Below are 19,976 nucleotides of genomic sequence, written 5' to 3' on the forward strand. Positions count from 1 at the left end.
ACTTTTCATTTCCCTTTACAAAACCAACAGATCTCAAATGTTCCTCCAGTCACCTGCTCCCTACAGCTCTGACAGCATAGTGCAGTCTTACAGAAACTTGCCAATTTACTACTTTTTTTATAGTAAATGGAAGATAAATTCCTGTTAAAACTCTTTGAGAAGAGGCATGTTAACGTGCATCATCATTTTCATGTTGATCATGAACTGCCTACTTTCTCCTCATTGTTTACAAGGCAATGAACACAATTCAGATGTCCACCTTCACCTAGTCCTTCACCCCCACCCCTGAACTTCCTGCTCTAATTAGGGAAGGCACATAGCCAAGGCTATAAATACCATCTTGCTAACAGTACAGGAGTGCAACGCGCTTAGCGAGCTGCTTTATGTTACCTTCCCAAACCACACTGTTGCTCCACCCAAGCCCTCATTTGCCTTAGTCTTTGCCTAGTATGGGAGGGATACACATGCAGAGGTTGAACCTTGAAACATCAGGTCTCTGACATTACCGCACACTTCAACAGTCACTGCAATTTAACTATTTAAGATACCGAGTAATTGAAGCATGTCTTGCTTGCCTCTGTAAAATTCATTTCCTGTTTTTACAAAATCTGGTCTCCCCATCATCATTCCACACATCCAAAACATTTCCAAGGAAATATTTTTGAAACATGCTGAAGTCTGGCTTGATCTGTAGCACAAACATTATATTGCCCTTTCACTGAAACTCGAGAACAGTGGTGTCTATTACATCTCATTAACTCCAGACCTATTGTCCTCCTTTATCGGCAAGGAAACAAACAAAAATGGATCATTTGACAACACAAAATAGGCACATAAATCATGGATGAGACTTTTAGAATAAGACTCCCTTTGTTCACATTTGAGTTTCTGATGCTGGGCTAGCAATATTTTTCATTCATTCCTGATACCAACAGAAGGATCAAATAACTGGAAATTAAAGAGGCAACAGGAGGCATAGATCATTAAAGATACATGAAGGAATTAAAAGCCACATAGATTTCAACAAGATCTTTTCAATAAGATCTATTCAAAAATAAGTCTGTCCATTTTTGCATAGCACACCATATTTTATTTTTACTTACTCAGACTCAATCATCAAAAAACAAGATACAAAGGAACACGCTAGCCTTGGAAAAATATCCTTTATAAAACCACAGCACAACCAACTACTTGTCAATCACCCTAACAAAGTTTTTAAAGTTTTCACAGTTAGCTTTTCCGATATTCCTGTGGTCTTTTACTCACCATTAATGCATATTATAATACCTTAAGAACAGGCAACATCCTACCTGTGTTTTTTGATTCCATTAGACAGCAACTCCTCACTGCCACAAACTTTTTCTTCAGACATGCTTGAAGTTATTGTATCTTTTGAATCCATGCTGTCCTCTAATGAGTAGGCTGCTGTTGTTTCAAACCCACTCAATGATTTTTCAGATTCTGAATCTGCAAAAGAGCAGGTGCATGTTAATGAATCTACTGCCTGTGCTAGACTTCAGTCACTAACAGTTCTTCCCTCTTTGTACAAAACCGAAACCTAAGTAGGCTACTGTGTCCTGATGACAGCATCCATTTGGTAAGTAACTCGTACTGCCACAGACCGTTGCAGCTCTGTGTCTAGATACAAAGAGATTGCATGATAAGCAAGAACACAGTACATTAAAAACCCTCTATCAAACAGAGACAAAATCTGACATTTTTATTGAATTGAAGCTACTACAACTTGCTTAGGACAAGTGCCAGTGTCACACAGATGCCAGTACCTTACCTAACTAACAGTTACCTCTACATTCCAGTACTGACTTCTCCTTCTATATGAAAGTTCAGTTTGGTCTAAATTCATAGACACTCTGTGCTGTTCAGGAACCTTCACTTCCCAACTTGCCAAACAAGTATCAAAGAACAGAAGGAGGTATTGTATGCAGCAGATTACATTAGCCACGCAAGTCTCAGCAAAGTCTAAACGATAAGCTCGCCAATCAGCAAGATAAGCTTTGTACTCTGGAAGGTAGGTTAACAGTACAATCCACATCACATCTAAAACTAAAGACAACACCAACACCACCACCTTATTTCCAACCAGTGTTTTGGTCAGGTAGTGCTTGACCAGCTCTGGTGAAGAGACAGTCTTTCCCCAAATCAGAAAGTAAAAGTTTCCCAGCAAAAGGCTGTATTTTTGTTTCATGTTTTTCTTTCAAACCTGAAAAGACTGTCAAAGGATTATCCAATTGCAAGTTCCAGGAAGCAAAGGAACAGCTCAAGACAAGTAAAGACGCACCAATTTCTACCCCATTTGTGAAATCCTTTAGCAGAAACCAGGTACAACACTGAACGGTAAAAGCTTAATGCAAGCCTCACCGCTTCTGAAAAAATTGAAGCCAAGCCGTAGTAGACACAATTCCTGCTATGTACTTCTTTCAGCATATGCTACTGCTCTTGGCTGCAAATACCCAGAGAAATAATTGCAAGATTAGTCATTCTCTCACACACTGATTCCAATTCAAAACTAGTAATGGAAGCCTGCTGAAGTAGCAGTCCATCTAAAAGAATATTGCAGTCACAGCTGTCCATTGCCAGGCACTTTCTTGTTTTCTCTTAAAAAAAAAAAAAAAAAATAATAAAAAAAAAAAAAATTACCTATGCCAGTACCTTCTCCAGAACATGTAAATTATATATTGCTTTGATGAAGGGGACAGTGACAAGAGGACTTTCTACTATATCCAGATTAGAGAAGGGTCAAGAACAGGACAAAATCCTGATGAATGGATGGGCTGTGCCACAATGTCTCCGTCCTTTCTAGAGACAGTGAGATCTAGAAGCATAAAGGAGTTCTTTCCTTTCATTAAGAACATCCATCCCTATCCTTGTCAAGACAGTACTGAAATTAAGCCAGTTGCTAGGGAATGAAAAGAACTGCCAGCTGGTGCTGAGGACATGTTAAAAAAGTGGACTGGCACTCCAGAGAATCTTCTCACAAGTTTCCCCAAATTTGTCAGTCTAGTTCTGTGCCAAATGATGATATAACATACCAAAGAATTAGTTTGGTGGGTACTATATATAACAAGCAGGATAAGGAGAAGCTTTTTTACTCGTGGACAAGTCTGTTACATAAAATACAGATTTCTCCAGAGGTCGTAAGCCCAGGTAGTCAGGAAAACACTGTTGTGTATCCAAATACCACAGAGGAAGAGACACTCTAGCAGCGTAACACAGCTTGGGCCTCAGCATCCTGACCACAAGACAGGCTATGAATCCCTTCAAGGTAAGTATTCCACCTCTCTATTGAAACAGCTGTGCCAACAGTTATTGCGACAAGAAAAGCACGAAGCAAACCTGGTAACATAAAGCAAGGAGTCTGCCTCCTGAAGGCTCGTTTCTTCTCCCATACCATCTGGGACTGTCTTGTTTTCAGACAAGAGCCATGACACACAAATTCCCTCAGTCTGCATTTCTGCAACAGACCTAGGACTCCAGAGGCGGAAAAACAGGTAGGCTTCACCAGAACCGCTGACCACTCTCTGATACGCTTCTCAGCGTAACAGGGATTTTTAAACACTACACGTGATCAGTCCTCCTAATGCCGGCCTTATGGTGCCAAAAGACATACTGGACTGAGCTCAGCACCTGCAAACCTCTTGAGAGCTGCAGACACTGACCAGGCAGCCTTCTCCTGGACACATGCCTTACTTAATACAACAAGAGCATGCTATACAATAAAGAGCAGTACAAAAATGAGACCAGACGCCGTTACAAGAAATTGCTCTCTAGAGACATCTCTCCCATTTTCCTGAGAAATGGCTCTCATTGAGAAAGTATGTCCACAACAGCTCCTGTCACCAAAGATCTCAATCTCCAGTCCCTAAACCTCGGCTACCTCCTTTGACCTAACGAGCTTAACAAGCCTTGAGAGTTTGTTTAGGTGTCAGACTGAACAAGCTTAGTATTGTATTGTGAGCACAGAGCAACTCAAAATCAAACTGGGCTTGTTCCCTCTGCATTTGCAGCTAACTCTTTTCTGAATTAAGATTTGCATACTCCCCCGTCACTGCAAAAAAAAAAAAAAAAAAAAAGATTTATATTCACAAGTTGCTACAGAGCAGCTGTCAAACAGATGACTAGGAGAAAATGAGGTGGTTTTTTTTTTTTTTTCTATTGAACTTATGTGGGTGTGGGTTGACAAGGGGGGAGAAGGAGTAAGAGTCCCTGTTCAGAAGCCAAAATTTTTAAGCCATCTTTGAGACAAGACCAGGCTGACTAGGAAGCTCTCCAGCTCATGAAACCTGAAGTGTCAAGGTAACAGTAAAAACACCAGCTACATTTTGCAAGAGTGGGAGAGCAAGGCGAAACAGCAGAAGCAACGACAGAAACTTAACTCAAGGGAAGTTCGCCTCCTATTACAACAACTGGTAAGTCTTCAGTTCCAGATAGGAAAGTTTGCTTGACGTATTTGATTAATAAATACAACTGAGAAAGGTAGTGTTTAACCACTGGCAAGGTTGGGTTTGAACTCTGACCAGTTGTTTCCCATCCCTCTCCAACATACTTGAATTCATTCTTTTGACTATATTCAAAGCAAGAAGTAAACAACAGCAGCGTTCTCGCAGAGGTTGTGGAGTATTTTTGGTATACATTCAAAAAAGCCACTTGACAAACTACCCTAAACATGGAAGGAAGGGCAGTTAAGTTTCTATGCTTTTCATATAATTTTTTACATTTAAGTGAGCTGATAACTGGAGGCAAACTAGGAAGCATGCAAAACCAACAGAACTTGTCTGCTACTTCTTGTACTGTTTAGAAGCATTATTTATAAACACAGCACCCATTAGTGGCACATAACAGTTGAAGATGTACTATGACATGTTAGCTTTAGTATAACCTAAATACTGCTGTAGCTAAATAACTACTTTTCTAGTAACATTGCATCTAGGTAAAAACATCGATACCCCGCTCAACACACACAAAAGCTGTGTTTGCAGAAAAACCCCCACCTCTCAGCCAAAACTCGTTACAGAGAAAAATCAGGACGGTTCCAAGCTTTTCCCAAATTGGGTGTGCAATTTGCATATAATCAGGGGATCTTATCTGCAAGGCAAAAATCAAGTACCTTCATCCTTTAATTCTTGACTTGCTTAGCCGTTTTTCAGCATCGTGGATGGACTCTGCATTCGTATTCAGTTTTCGTATGTTTCCTGAGGTCTGTATACTTAATCAAAGCTAATCACTTCTGCAGCTCTCTGAGAGATGCCACTGGCATTATTAAATTTTGCTGCTTGTTTAGTGTTTCTTCCCTTTCGCAATCCCTGCCCCACCCTGCTTTAAACATAGAAGAGTTTGACACATGTTAAGCATTCAACCCTGAAACCCAGAGCTCCAGCACTCCATGTGCTACCGAGTTTAGTTACACATTTGCACCACGCCCATGATGAGAGGATCAGTGCACTGGGAAGCATTGTTAGCTGACCTACTGCTATCAGAGTTCAGATTCATAACACCCTTAACTTTGCTGTTCTTAATACTGGATACCAGGCTTTGGAGCACAAGTAACTCCCATTTCCTACAGGTCCTTCTTTTCATGTTCAGTGTCTGCTGCTCTCCTGTTGCAGGGATTTAGGAGCATCACTTAAAAAATTAAAAAGAGGAGAGACTTCAGCAAATAAACTACTACTTCAGTAAGCAATCTTATCACATTACAAATATTTTCTTCATCCCAGTTTTTGGAAAAGAAAGGGTATTACTTTAATTGTGCGCACAATTTCTACAAACAGAACTACACAACACAGACTTAGCAGTGACCAATTTAGTCTATGCCAACATTAGCAGGTAGCATCGCCCAGCTGGAGCAGATTTGCAAGCCAAACAGATGGTGCTGAGGACTTGACACTTAAACTAAATACATTTCTGGTGGTGTTTCTCTTCAAATTAGCTTTACTCTCCTACCATGGATTCAGTGTCCAATAGCAACTGGATTGTATCTTCTGCTTCATTCAGGAGTCTGGTTCATGCAATCAGATAGCTCTACAATGTGAATCAGACCATGGCGTACGGAGACAAGCAGCTGCTGCTGTGACCATATCCTTTCTAATACACTTCTTGCTCAAAAAACTGTTTGAAAAGTCTTGCATTGCTGCTAGTGGTACTTTTGGAGAGAGTAAACAAGCAGAAATATCTAATATGCAGACAACATTCTTTTAAAAAACAAACCAAAAAGCCACAGTGGCTGTTTCTTTCAACCTGTCAAGTCAACACTAATGATTCTTCAGCTCAAAGTGCAAGCCTGGTTATGCAATACTCTCACTTCTAAAATTCACTCCTACGGTGGAGATTTAAGAATTCAAAGAACTGTAACTGGAAAAAGATTGTATCCTAACAGAAAAAAATACTCTCAAAGTAGCAGCATTTTTCCACTGACAGACATTGTAACTTGTCACATCACCCTATTAAAATGCATTGGTGTTTGCTCAATCTCCTATACCACCTCATTAAGTAATTCATCAGTATGTCTAGTTATCCAAAACCAATATAATTTAACTCAATAAAATCCTACCAGATTGCAAATCAGGTTTAGCAAAAACTTTGAAGACAAAGTCCTAGTAGTTCAGATTTCGGAAGGTACAAATTTTTAGCTTCTGACAACTAGGCCTAGTCACTGCTCTCTGTTATGAAAATATTTATGCTCGTATCTCCTGTCTCATTAGCCCAAGAAAGAAGACCCACATTCCTAGACTCCAAGCCAGTGTCACATATCCATGACTCCTCTGCTCTCTCTGTATTCTTGTCACGCAGAGACAAGAAGCCTTCTAGTTGAGATCACAGTCGTGGCAGAAAAGCAGGAGTGTTAGAAAGTATTATCAGGATCCAAGTGATTAGCGAAAAAAACCCACCCCAAATCACACCCACAAAAAAATCTAATTCCTTTTGTGTTTACAGTGAAAGTCATAACATGCCTCCAGCAGCCAGTAAAATATGTCACATCTCCCTTTCTCTAGCCCCCGCAGAAATCAGAGTGCCCTTCCCCCAAACACATGCCTTCAGAGACAGAATGGACCCTGACCACTGCAAACCAGCGAATGTAAACAAGGCAGAACAGAGAATCTGTTCAAAGAAGTTTGACGAAGCTGACAGATAGTCAAGAAAGTGAGCCTGTCCTAGAAGATTATTTAAATTACAATCAAGATGAATTATGTCAAGTAACTTCTCCTGAACGAGAGAGAATTGACATATATGCTTTTTATATATGTGTATGTGCATGTATATCTATATCTATGCTCAACAAGTTTCACAGCTATGAAAATCCACTCGATGTGATTTGCTTGCAGCTTCAAGTGACAAGAACACCACCTCTCCCAACTAGAAAGGAGGCTTTGGACACTTTCATTCCAGAAGATTTAGAGACTGGGTTAGTTATTAGATGTATAGACTAACAGGTCTTTAAAGCTGAGTATTTGAGTATGTGAGTTTATGAGGGTATATGAGTATATTTGAGTATGTGAGGGTGGAATATCTCCCTTATGATGAAAGGCTGAGGGAGCCCGGTCTCTTTAGGTTGGAGGAGACTGAGGGGTGACCTCATTAATGTTTATAAATATGTAAAGAGCGAGTGTCAGGAGGATGGAGCCGGGCTCTTCTCGGTGATATCTAATGATATGAGAAGGGGCAACAGGTGCAAGTTGGAGCACAGGAGGTTCCACCTTAACATAAGGAAAAAAACTTTTTCCCTGTGAGGGTGACAGAGCACTGTCACAGGCTGCCGAGAGAGGTGGTGGAGTCTCCTTCTCTGGAGACATTCAAAACCCGCCTGGACGTGTTCCTGTGTGACCTGCTCTAGGTGGTCCTGCTCTGGCAGGGGGGTTCGACTAGGTGATCTTTCCAGGTCCTTTCCAACCCCTGACATTCTGTGATTCTGTGATTCTCTCATATACACAAAGCAAGTCTGGCTGGAGAGACTACATTCCAGCAGCACCAGATAAACAACTATTCTGGCCTTTGTTGGGACAAGCAAAAGAGCCTGAGGCCTTTCAGCAGAATTGTTCTTTTGGTTCTGGTTGAAGAACCTGTTTCTAGTGTTCCTCAATCTCTTCCCCCTCCTCGAAGGCTCGATAAATTTGTTATCGTGCCAAGCAGCAAAGTCTGCTGTTGATTCGCTGTGTTTCTGTGCTAGTGCTATACTTAAGACTCCACTTTGCCTGGTTTTATTCTCTGCTTAAGCTCCACACTGCAGAACACCCATCAAGGAAGCCTGGGAACACTGCTTTTCTCATCTGTCAGAAGCAACAGACAGTTCAGCTCGCAGAAGAAATAACTCCACGCTTGCTCATCATGTATGCCATCACAACCTAATTATCTGCTACAGTTAAGACTGTTCACCCTCAAGTTCTTCCAGATCCTTCATAGTTGTAGACAGCTGCGTGCTGCAGGATCATCCAGTTAGAGCTATTATTGAGCTGCACTATGCACAGCCTCTCTATACAAATGCACGTTGTAATCATGTTATGCAGTTCAGGGTTTTCCAAAATCACTATCTGCATGTTCTGCCCATGAAAATATGAAAGATACTAAACTGAAAAGCAGACAGGGAAAGAAAAAGTATTTCAGGAATGTACACAGGATTTTGATTCATCCTTTTCTTCCACCTGTGACACTTAAGGTATACAAAATTGAAACAGAACAGCCTTTCCTAACTCATTATCCCTCAAAATTAGGGATTTTTATGGACCGATCTTAACAACAAAACAAAAGAAAAAAATACACACCACTGTGGAGAAAGCAAGTCAGAAGGCTACCAGATACATTTACCATCTCCTAAAATAGGAGCCTTAAGTTTTGCTATTTAAAAAAAAAGGGGCGTAGACTCCCAGGCAATCAGACCTTTCATGACTACCCTGTGGTTTCGTAACTTTTTGCCATGCTGAGGTGAAACAATACAATTCCACAGGTGAACTCAGACAAATTTTTTAGAGGCCCACTCATAAAGTACATGAAACATTCTCCTAAAATTAATTCCACATTAGAAAGGCAGAGATTCCACTTAAAGAGAGACTGTTCCCACCCCCTCACCCCCCTCCCAATGCATTCACACGTGCTGGCTACACACTCACGCTCTGGTCATTACTACTTACCTGAAACAGCATCATAGAACTGTTCTTCACTGATGATGCTGAGAGGCGGAGATCCCTTAACCAGAGACTGCTCTAGTTCATGGTGTTCGGTAGCTAGTGTCTCTAATGCTTCTGACAAGATCTTGTTTTTCTCCTGCTCATGCTCCAGTTTCAAATTCCTCACCTATAAGTAGATATATGTATGAATAAAATCTCATCTCTCCAGAGAATGTGTAGCTGGAAGCTATTCAGAAAATAGACTCTAAAAAAATAAATAACTGACAAACAGCTGGAACTGAAACCACATGGATTAATGAGTATTACAGTATTTTTGTAATGATAAGGTTCTTACTCAACATTTTCAGTAGCTGAGAAATCTGACGGTATAAATCACAATTCCACAAGTGAACCAAAGCCAGTAACTATACCTTAAAACTGAGGGGAAATATTTACAACTCTACTTGAATGACCTTAACTATGGAGTCAGTGATCGGTTTCTACACGCACCAAGCTCCTTGTCCTAGTCCGCTCTAATTTGGGCCAAGCAGCATCATCTAAATTGAATTACCGAGCAAATGTGAATTCCAGCTACAAATAACTGCGACTGAACTATGAGCTGAAAACATTTAACCCTGAGGATTACAGAAGGAGGTTAGAAGAGAGATTCCTCTACTAACTGATTTAACGTTGATATAAACAGCCCTCCCTCCCCACTCCCAGGACAGTTTACAGAGGAGCCAGCAGCTAACAAAAAAAGCAGCCCAGCCACCACATGGTGGACCATTTTTTTAAGCCCACACATGCAATCAGCCCCAGAGATGATGTTATCCACGTTTTGCATCCAGGACTAGTAACAGGAGAGCAACATGTCCTTCCTATTTCCCACTCATTTTCTTTGCTGGTGCTTTCCTGCCTCCTCTTTCTGCCAGGGGAGAGGAGAAGGCTGTAGCTGAAGGCTTGGGAAGGGCCTTTTTTCCCAGCCCAGCAAGGCTTCAAGGTGCTACTTCTCCTTCAGCCCCTAAACCATTGACTCTTTTCCTTTCTCTTCCTATCTCCAGTCTTCCCTCCAGTCCCTTTTTAAAAGCATCCCCAACCCCGGCCTCTTCCTCTATTTTACTCTCAGTTTACAACGCTGATTCCCCCTCCGCTAACAGCGTGCAAGAACAGGACAATTAATCTCTTGGAACAGTTACAGAGACAACTTACACACTCCCCTAAGCAACTTACACATAAACGTACATTACCTTTTTGAGCTAATGTAAGCACCTTTCATATGTCCCATCTGGCTACATTTTACACTAAAACTTTACTTTGGAGGCTTCAGCCCCCTCGGTTTAACAACCACTCAAACAGTGGATGCAGAGTTGGGCACAAATAGAGGGTGCAAATTCAGAGACTAGAAAGGAAATATTAACGCAGATTTGCCACTTCCAGGGAAGAGTTTCTATGCTGGCAGTAACATATCCTCTGGAGAAAGATCTATGGAAGAAATTTTCACCTCCTCAGTTGTGCCAAATACAAAACCAGCTGGTTTGGCTGCCAGGCTCTGAGTGTAAAGGGGCAATCCAATCAAGTGATAATTAAAAGAGTATAAAATTGGGTTGCTAATTGAAAGCAATAAAACCACTAAGTCACTTACTGTCTAATAGTTTTACCCTGAACAAAATGAAAAAGTCTGGACTAGTTACTGTCACTTTCATTTAAAGTTCATTCTGGTAGTACCAACGAAGCCAATTACTGCAATGTTTCATACAAATCAGACATGCCACTGCAAAAGACCTGTTATTAAGCAGTTTCTGCAGGGGTTACGTTTTGTACGCTACCAAGTAGTTACGGAATGGCCCGTTTAGAGAAACGGCATCAGTATTTCACTCTCCTGAGAGAGGGAGGGTGGAGGACCAAAAATAAAGCAGTACTTTCCATTCTTATTAAAGAGCAAAGTAAAAGCAGTTATTAAAATGGTATTTGCAAATTTTTTTCAGTATTGAATGCCGTTATGCTCTAATGGTTTGTTTTGATAAAGATTTAAATCACTCAAATCATTTATCTAAAACTTAAGTTTCAATGTTATTTAAGAGCAAATTGAAAGAAAATTGAAATATATCTAACAAAACCTAGATGAACCTTTTTTTGCATCCTCTAAAAGCAGCGTGACCAAACAAGCAACAACAGATACAGGCTTAAGACACCACACCTCTCCCCAAAAAGTCTCTTACTGACTTTAAAGTTCCTCTGCCCTATCATAATGTAGAGCTATTCAGAATTGCAAGTGGCGTACTAGAAAAATTCACTTTTTGGAAGATAGCCAGCTTTACAGTAAGGTTCACTTTTCTGTGTACTTCCAGGCTTCCTAGCTGCCAAACGCTTTCCAGCACAGCAATTACATGCTACTAGTAGGTAACAACAGCAACAACAACAAAACTGTTTTTCATCTCTTACATAAAGAGCACAACACTAGCCAGAAGCTAAGGAAAAGAGAAAACATATTTAAGTTCGTTGCTTGTATCATTTGTGATGTTCACTCATATCCAAATGAACTGGTTTTTAAAGCAACCTTAGTTCTACAGTTGGGGGCTGGAGATGAAAGTCCAATATAAAACTTTTGTCAACAGTACTGAGCTTGTAGGATGGACACACATATTCAGAGAGTCCAGAGGTGGCTCTACGAACCTCTACAGCCTAGTACTCAGGGAAGGGTAAGAGCTTACACTAGCAGCTCTTTGAAGGCAGTGGTCTGGAAACACTATGCCCTTAAGCACCAAAACACTTTAACAGTGTCAATGTTAGAACTGGAAAAAAAAAAAAAATCCACCCCAAAACAAACAAACAAACCAACCCCAAAGAACCCAACCTTTGTGTACCTTGTAAAAATACAGGTAGCACTAGAGAAATAACCTTGTTTGAAACAAGCAAACCATATTTTTATTTCTTAAACACAAAGCACCTTTGAGCAATACCATCATTTTGTCACCTTGTCTTTTATTACTGATGAGATACTGCAAGAAGGTTTCAGGAGGTAATTTGACTGTAAAGGCAGGACGTTTTGGGTTTTTTTTGCAGAATCACACACTCCATTCTTCCAAGCTTAACAAGAAATATGCAGGCAGATTTGGCACTATTTGCAAAGTGGAAGTTTATTGAACAACATAATTGACCAGCTGAGTGATAGGTTTTCCCAAAATATAAGTAGATTGCTGTCATGCAGAATTTTGCCATATTCTATTTTTCACTCACAAGGCTTGGCCAATGATTAAGCTCCGAGGTGAATTATTCCAGCTTCCTGGCTACTCCACCATTTTTGGAGATGACACTTCAGCTTTACTGCTTTTCCCAGAGGTTTTTCTTCCCCATCCTGTCTGTCTTCAGTGTCTCAACACAAAAACAACTGCAAGATTACAGAAGGAACCTCCAGCAGGAAGATAAGCATAAAATGACAAAGAAAACACCCACTTTCAGAAGCATATGCATTTCAGTCTATTAAACTGGATGCAGAGATCAACATTTTTCACTGGAAAATCATCTGATTTTGTGAAGTTGCATTAGCGGAGTACCATGCTATTTTACACAGTGACACAAATATTTATATAAGGTAGTAAGTATCACACCAAAATGATGCAGGTATCAGTGTATACACAGCCCTGGAAATCCAGTCTGAGTATACCCAGGAAAATATCAGACATTTTATTGACAGCCTGCGTAAAGCACAGCTTGTGATACAGCCGTTGATTCTGTACCTTTAGTAGTGGTGCCTGAGCTGAGAAACAGACAGATAGCAATTCATATCGTACTGAGTTCAGCTCCTCATCCTCCAGCTATGGAACGGCTGTCATCTTTCTGATCCCCGCAATGCCAGTATCACCATCACAGTTATAAACTTTCCACTGAGCTTTACAGGGACAGCAGCACAGAGTGTTCTTGTGAGCCCAGCATGAGGCCAGCTGACTTCCTAATGTTCAACTGGACAGGCTTCCCACCTTACCCTTGTCAGGCGCTATTCTGCACAAGAGTAATGAAGAGTTATCAATAAAGTTTGTCTAACAGTGCAAGCACAAGCCCATCTCAGTTAAGATCAGTCTTGTTTTCAACTCTAAAGAGACTATTATTACAGTGAAACTTCAGATTTATAATTGCTCACAGAAACCATCTAGCTTTGTCTCACGGAGGTAAACATCTGCTCAATCATTAACCTTACAGCTATAACCTGATACACTGACACAGAACCACCAAGACTTCAGTATCTCGGTCAGTGCAACAATTTTTTTTTTTTTTTTTTTTTAAAATACTTCTCCAGCTGAAGAGGCTTGATATCCAAGTTCTGGTAACTGGTTTCACTTCCAGTTTAACTGAATGAGAATCTGCTTCCAACAGCCTCCCATAAATATATGGGTCCTTCAAGCTGTAAGCACTGAATTCTGAGTTTAAACAGTAGAACTGAGTTATTTTAGCAGCCAGACTTCTATTTTTTTATTTTTTTTTAAGAAGGAAAGCAGCAAGCTATTTGCATACACTTCTATTGTCTTTCCATGCTATTAGAAATCCTGCTAAGCACAAGAGCATCGTTTAAAAATTAACTTCTTCACGGGGTATTATTAGCAGCAAGTTCAGTTTGCCTACTAAAATATCAAAAAGTTTATCTGTGTGTAACAAACACCAGTCCCATTCCTTTCTGTACTCTCAGCTTCCACAAGGTAGGTGAGAGACTAGTAACATGCACTAAACCGCTATTAATTTTTTTTCTTTTCTTCCTTTTTTAAAGCCTGAAGTCTTGAACTATATCAGTGCAGCCTGAAACCAAGGCTTCTCTGTCCATCATGAACACATGTCAGTACAATACACAAAATACTTGCTTTGTTTGGTGCTGGATGCTTTTAATTTAAATTAATGCCCAACAACAGTGGCACTTTTGTGGGGTAGGAAAGGGTCATGCCACTGTATGCCCAGCTAATAAATTACCATCTCTGCAACATGCTATTGCAGCTGCAAGCAAATCCTAAAAACAACACATAGCAAGCAAGGCATAGGACAAATACAGCCACCTCAACCACATGTAGGGCTGCCTTTAAAGTTCAAACAGTAAATTAAAAGACACCATACCTTAGCTCTAGGATCTCCTGGACTGACAGTGAGAAGACAGACTTCACAACACTGCAGTGTGATTTAGCTGAAGACTACTTTCAAAATCACTCAACTTCAGCGTTAGGAGTCAGAATGCCCAAAACATGCAGACTTTCGAGTTGTGCAGGAAGGAAGAACCACCTCTTTCGCATAGGAACCACCAGGGATCTGAAGCCAGACTCAGCTGGGGTGTCAGTACACCACGAACCAATTCTGCCTTGCAGTCAGCTGAGTGCAGGAAAACAGCCTATGGCACTGCCTCACCAACGTCTCTGACTACTCAGCAGTGGGGCGTCTGGTTTTCAAAACGAATGGCTTTGTCCAACTGCCACAGAAATTCCATCCTCCCAAAACCGTCACTGCTTTATGGGACATTTGCCATGAAACATTGATGCAAGGTGCAAGTATTCAGTAGCAAGCTAAAGGCTAGTCTAACACTTGGCTGGAAATTAATATGTAACCAAGGAATTAGAAAAACTCTGCTATAGTAGAACTGACAGTTTTCTGTGGACATGTCCTGTCATGAAGAAATATAATCCTGCTTTCTGTAATGAAGTAAATGCCAATCAAACTTGCCATTTGTTTCACACTGCATCTATTTATGTGAACCTGTTAGTTTCCAGGGTCAGCTACTCCCAACAGGACATACTATCCTGAAAGACAGAACCTACAAAGCTCTGTGTTGTCACATATTACACTACGGAAAACTCATAGCAAGCACTGGGAATCCAAATTGAGGATTCTTTCCCTTCTTCTGTGATCTTCAGACTGAACAAAATCCCCTACCAAAAAATCTGAGGCTAACAGTGCAAATCACAACCTCAACGCAGACAGTTTGATACGTACATTGTTTATTCCAACAGACAAGCTCACATAGTTGCAATTTTGCTGTTAGTACAATACAGCCCCTATTGCTAGCGCCTCCTTGCATAAGCCAGTTCTTTGTGATGACCAGTTTAAACTAGTGCTGAGTAAATCTGTTATTCTTTTACATTTAATGTTGAATGAGAACTACATAGTTCCGAGAAGAATTAGATCTGCCTCCGTGTCTTGAACAAAACCCGCCTTTTCATTTCATCATGGAAGAAATGTAAAGACTTTGAATATCTTCCCTGAGGCATATCTGCTTAGAAATGGAACAGTTCTACGTATCTTGTTAGCTAACTTCGAAGCACACTACTGCAGCACTAATTCTACAGGATATGCTTCTATGAAAAAGTGCCTTTAGATTTTCTGCTACCTAGAGTAGGACTAAGTTGTTGCTTAAGCTGCTATTGAAGTGAAAACTGAAACCGGTTGCTCTCACATCGAGTTCTCAAAGTTTTAATCACATTTGAACTTCAATAGAGGAAGGTTTCCAGAAAGAAAATAAATAAAAGGCTTGACTTTTACCTCTACTCATCAGACTTAACTCCCACTAATCACACGTTAGTATATGAGATGAATATGTATAATCCTGCTGTTCTCCTAACCCTCCCCCCTGCCCTCCACCCCCAAAAACCAGGAACAGTTTTAGTTTCAGTATGTTTCTGTGCAAGCACGCCTGAGGTATTTGAAGTACTAGAGAAAGGAATGAGTGCTTTATGAATACCCCTATGACACATCATAAAACTGCAAGTGTGACAGCTCACATTAAAGCAAAACCAAAGTGTTCCTAAACAGATGCAATCAGTTTCATGAACACATCACTAGATTCCTAAAGCCCTAAAGCATGTAAATATTTTATACAAAACTTTCAGAGTCCTCATCTGTTTACACAAAGGCCTTTCTGACCAGAGTCCCCCTGCTGACTCACCACTCCCCACCACCCCCAAGGAACTTGTGACAAACATCTGCTATCTTAACATGCATTAAGGCCTTGCATCATAACCCTTCATTTGCTGGAGTAAACTAGCTCTCATGAATGTCATCATAGCCTTGGCTCACCCCAGGGTACAGCGGACTGATCCAAAACAAGTCATGCTTTCCTTCAGCCATTGTTTCTTGCTTAGGTTTTCTCTCTATATATGCTACAAGCTTACAATTTACTCAGGTTCACAGACCTATCGTCTCCCTAGTTAAAAACAGAATTGTTCGATAGCACTTGCCAGTGACCTAAACTACTGCTACTGCAACTATTGAAATGCAAAACAAGATGTGATCAGTTAATCAAGGAGGTAAGCTGAGCTCACTGATGATAGCTAAAGGGTTACTTACTGTATCACAAGACAGCATCAGTCTTCATCGCAGAAGTCTGGCCAACTGACACTACAGCTACAGCACCAAAGTACCACATCTTACTGAGATCATCGAATTCAAAAGAGAAAAAAACCTCAGAAGGCTAACATAACATTTTGCTTTCTTTCAGACCCATATACAGGAAACATCATCAATAAAGTTCCTTTATGCACAAAGGCTGAGAGACCCCCATACACCCAAGACAACCCCATATATACCAATCTGAAGTCCTGGTTAATCTATCCACTTACAGCCCAACTCAAAGACTACAGAAGAAACCAAAAACTTCATAAATCAAGTCACAAGACTCTGCCTCAATCATTCCCCAGATGAACACAAGGATTCGTTGTTAGTCAACTACGAACCTTCACCTCCAAAGTTCAAGAGGAGGAGTTTAGCAAGGCTGATTTGGAAAGGCTACATTTTATTCTTCAGAGTACGGAGTTATAATATTTCCTTATATTTGATTTACTAAAATAATAAAATTCTGCTAATGAATGAAAGGACCAGGTATGATCATAAACCTTAGAAAGAGACAGTGGAACCACTGCTAGCAGCCAGAGCCAAGCTATCATCCACACAGAAGAAACTCAGACTTTGGCAGGATCATGTCCACACAGACAGACACCAAGGCAGTAACAGAACTGTTATTCAAGAGAAGAGCTGAAGATGCTGAGAGCAGTCAACACTCTTCTTTCAACATACAAGTCTATTATAAAAATTCATAATTCAAGGCTGCCTGGATTCACAGCTTCTGAACTATCCACATGCCAGGGACAAGTACTGTTTGCCTCCCACCTTTCCCTCCTAAGACACTGACACCTTGTCCTCAACATGGACCTTGCTGCCTTCCTTCCCCTCTCCTGTTTCCACATTTGGCTATGTCAAAGTTTGTTTATTCGGGGGCTGATGAAGCACTGCAGTTTTAACCAGCGGAGAATTCGCAGTTCTGAGCCAAGAACCTGTCTGGGAGCGCAAGAACAAACTGCAAAGACTTCATTTCTGATTGCAGATTTGGTTTTGCTTTAAAAGCTTGGGTTTAAGCTTTTTTATCAGAGAAACTGCTTTCTTTAAAGCGATTCTGCACTGGTCAAGACTACACAGAGCTTTTCCTGGTTTGTTTCTAAAGTCAGACTTAATGGCAATTCCAAGTCTTCCTCTCAGAAGTATTTGTTCGTTACATTTTACTTGAGACAACTTAACTGTAAACTGGTAAATCTCATGAAGTCTACTCAGGTTTGAGAGCTGCATCAGTTGCCAGTTTCCACAGTGCATTCTGTCCTTGCTCGTGTTCCAGTACTATAATAATGATTAGTCAAGTATCAGGAGTTCAAACAAAAAGCCTTGTGATTTTGTCATTTTCTGTTAAGTATTGTTTCTATTCCAAGTAAAGCTGAAATTAAATATGGATACTATTCACGTTTGCCAATAGCTTATGCCAAAACAAGCTGGGACCGAATGACATCTGCAGTGATGTACATGTTTGGGAAGCTTGTTTCAAGTTGCAGAGCTACAAGATTACCAGAAAAAAACCACACCCCAAAGACATTTTGCTGCCCTAGTGAAACTAAGCATCTATTTCCTCAGACGCACATGCCACAAGTAAACTTACCTAAACTAAGGGTCACATTCAAGCCGATACATTATACTGATGCCAACAGGACTAGATACATTGCTGTATGTTTTCAGATCTGGTAAGGACTTTTTTTGTGACTTTTCCCTTTGAGACTCCGGACATCTTTGAAGTTTGCTAGCCTCACAGACACCCGATTTTAAGATGTAAGGGTTCTTAAGAAGGCACACAGGAAACATTTCCTTTTTTATTCTTTAGGGCTGCTTTGAAAATAGATCTTAAGGCAGTTTTGATCTGACTACTTCCCTTAAGTATTTTTCAGTATACACCACTAATTACTTTGATCAACCCCTTTGTAGCCTCTTCCCCACACTTCTTCCCAGTTAGATCACAGTGAATGTGTGTACTAGTATTTTCTCTTTTGAAGCAACTGCCATGTTTTTGCTGTGTTTTTGTTGGCTCTTACTGGCTTACTGGTTCTGCTACTCAACTGGACATGTTGTTGACTCAGAGTGAAACCAGCTTCCTATTAAAAAATTAACACTTCTGAAACCAGTTGTCTGTTTTACAAGCTCCACATTGGGAATCCTGTTAATTATTCATGAAGAATAACCGACATTTTTTTCAAAAAGCAATTCCAAAACAAACATGCATGCTGTACAGTTGTTCTGCATTTGGGAAAAACACTCAGATGTCTTATTTGCTAGTTACTTCATTTTGGATGCTAACCAAACTAGTTAAAAGCAAAAAAAGTTGAACTCCTACATAGGCCAGAAGTTGACAGTGAGTCACAATGCAGTGCTGGAGTTCTGACCTCCAAACAAAATCCATCCTGGAAAGCATTTGCATTTGCTACAGCCTAGAACAGGCTCTTCTCAACTTTCCAATACTAAACAATCAGATTTTATAGCCAGACGCAAATGCAGAAATCCCACTTCTACTTCAGATTTTAGAAGCACCTGCAACATTAAGTAGTTTGTCTCTTCTTAGGGACAATTTTCCTCTGAGATACCATTTTGTCCTTACCCCCAAGCCGGCAACAGCCAGCAGACATCAGCTAGGTCCTGGGTAGGCTGATAAGACATTTCCTGAAATTAGAGTATTTTGTACAGAAGTTGGTCTGGCAGTCGGGACAGACAGATAACTATGCTTTGGGCCACAGAAATCCAAACTGAAAGTTCACGACCTCAGATCAAATTAGCAAAAGACACTTGCATAGTGAGAATGAAATCCGAAACACTGCCTCCCAGTATTTTTTATTAGAAATAATTGCTAAAGTCTAAAGGCACTACAATTATCCCAAAATATGATACCTACTGACATATTACAAGAAGACACTATGGAACACCACCATTGCCATGCAGAACAGCTAGATCATCCAAATACTCTCACACTCACTAGAACAGATCTTTCCTCCTTATGAATGCTCGCAAACACTTTTGCCCTTATCTGGTGGGGGTTTCTTTGTTGTTGGGTTTGTTGGTTTGTTTGTTTGTTTGTTTTTCCTTTCTCTGTTGCAAGAATGCAGTGTGTTACTTATTGCTACTCAGGTCCTTCTTGCGCAAAAAGTAACTTAAGATGACTTCAGTAGATAAAACAAGCCTGCTTCTCCTAAAAATACATACTCAACACTGCAGGGAAGCTATTTACTGATAAATCTTCTATTTATTATTCCGCTACATACAATCCAGTAGCATCTACAGTTTAGAGGAAGACGTGGCCTCAGCTTAAACTTCTAGTAAGCTCTTTAATGAACTTCTCCAAGAAAAACCACTAGCTGCTAAAGTAAATCTAGAAGGTAGTTCTGGCGTTCCTTACACTTTCATCAAGGGTTCTCCCCACAAGCCGAAGCAGCATATGACAGCCTAGAGTGACACGTCACTTTTTAGATTCAATAAACTGTATGTGAGAGCAAAGACAATAGTAAAAAAGCACTCACTGTATGTTATCAGCTG

General features: G+C 40.4%; 1 protein-coding gene across 5 annotated transcripts in view; it reads right to left on the bottom strand.

Annotated features, from left to right (window-relative positions):
• OSBPL1A (oxysterol binding protein like 1A) overlaps positions 1-19,976 on the bottom strand; it is a 69,835-nt gene that overhangs the window by 17,383 nt on the left and 32,476 nt on the right. For 4 of the 5 annotated variants that reach the window (XM_086472672.1, XM_086472673.1, XM_086472675.1 and 1 more), the window contains 2 exons: positions 9,138-9,300; positions 1,311-1,467 (listed from right to left, as the gene is read on the bottom strand). In XM_086472672.1, the coding sequence (XP_086328798.1) occupies positions 1,311-1,467; positions 9,138-9,300 (320 nt within the window). Of the gene's footprint in view, positions 1-1,310; positions 1,468-9,137; positions 9,301-12,350; positions 12,368-19,976 lie in introns of those variants that run through there. The other variant, XM_086472676.1, reaches the window with a different exon arrangement.

This window comes from Leptosomus discolor, chromosome 13 (assembly GCF_034619465.1).
Source record: "Leptosomus discolor isolate bLepDis1 chromosome 13, bLepDis1.hap2, whole genome shotgun sequence".
NCBI classification, from domain to species: domain Eukaryota; kingdom Metazoa; phylum Chordata; class Aves; order Leptosomiformes; family Leptosomidae; genus Leptosomus; species Leptosomus discolor.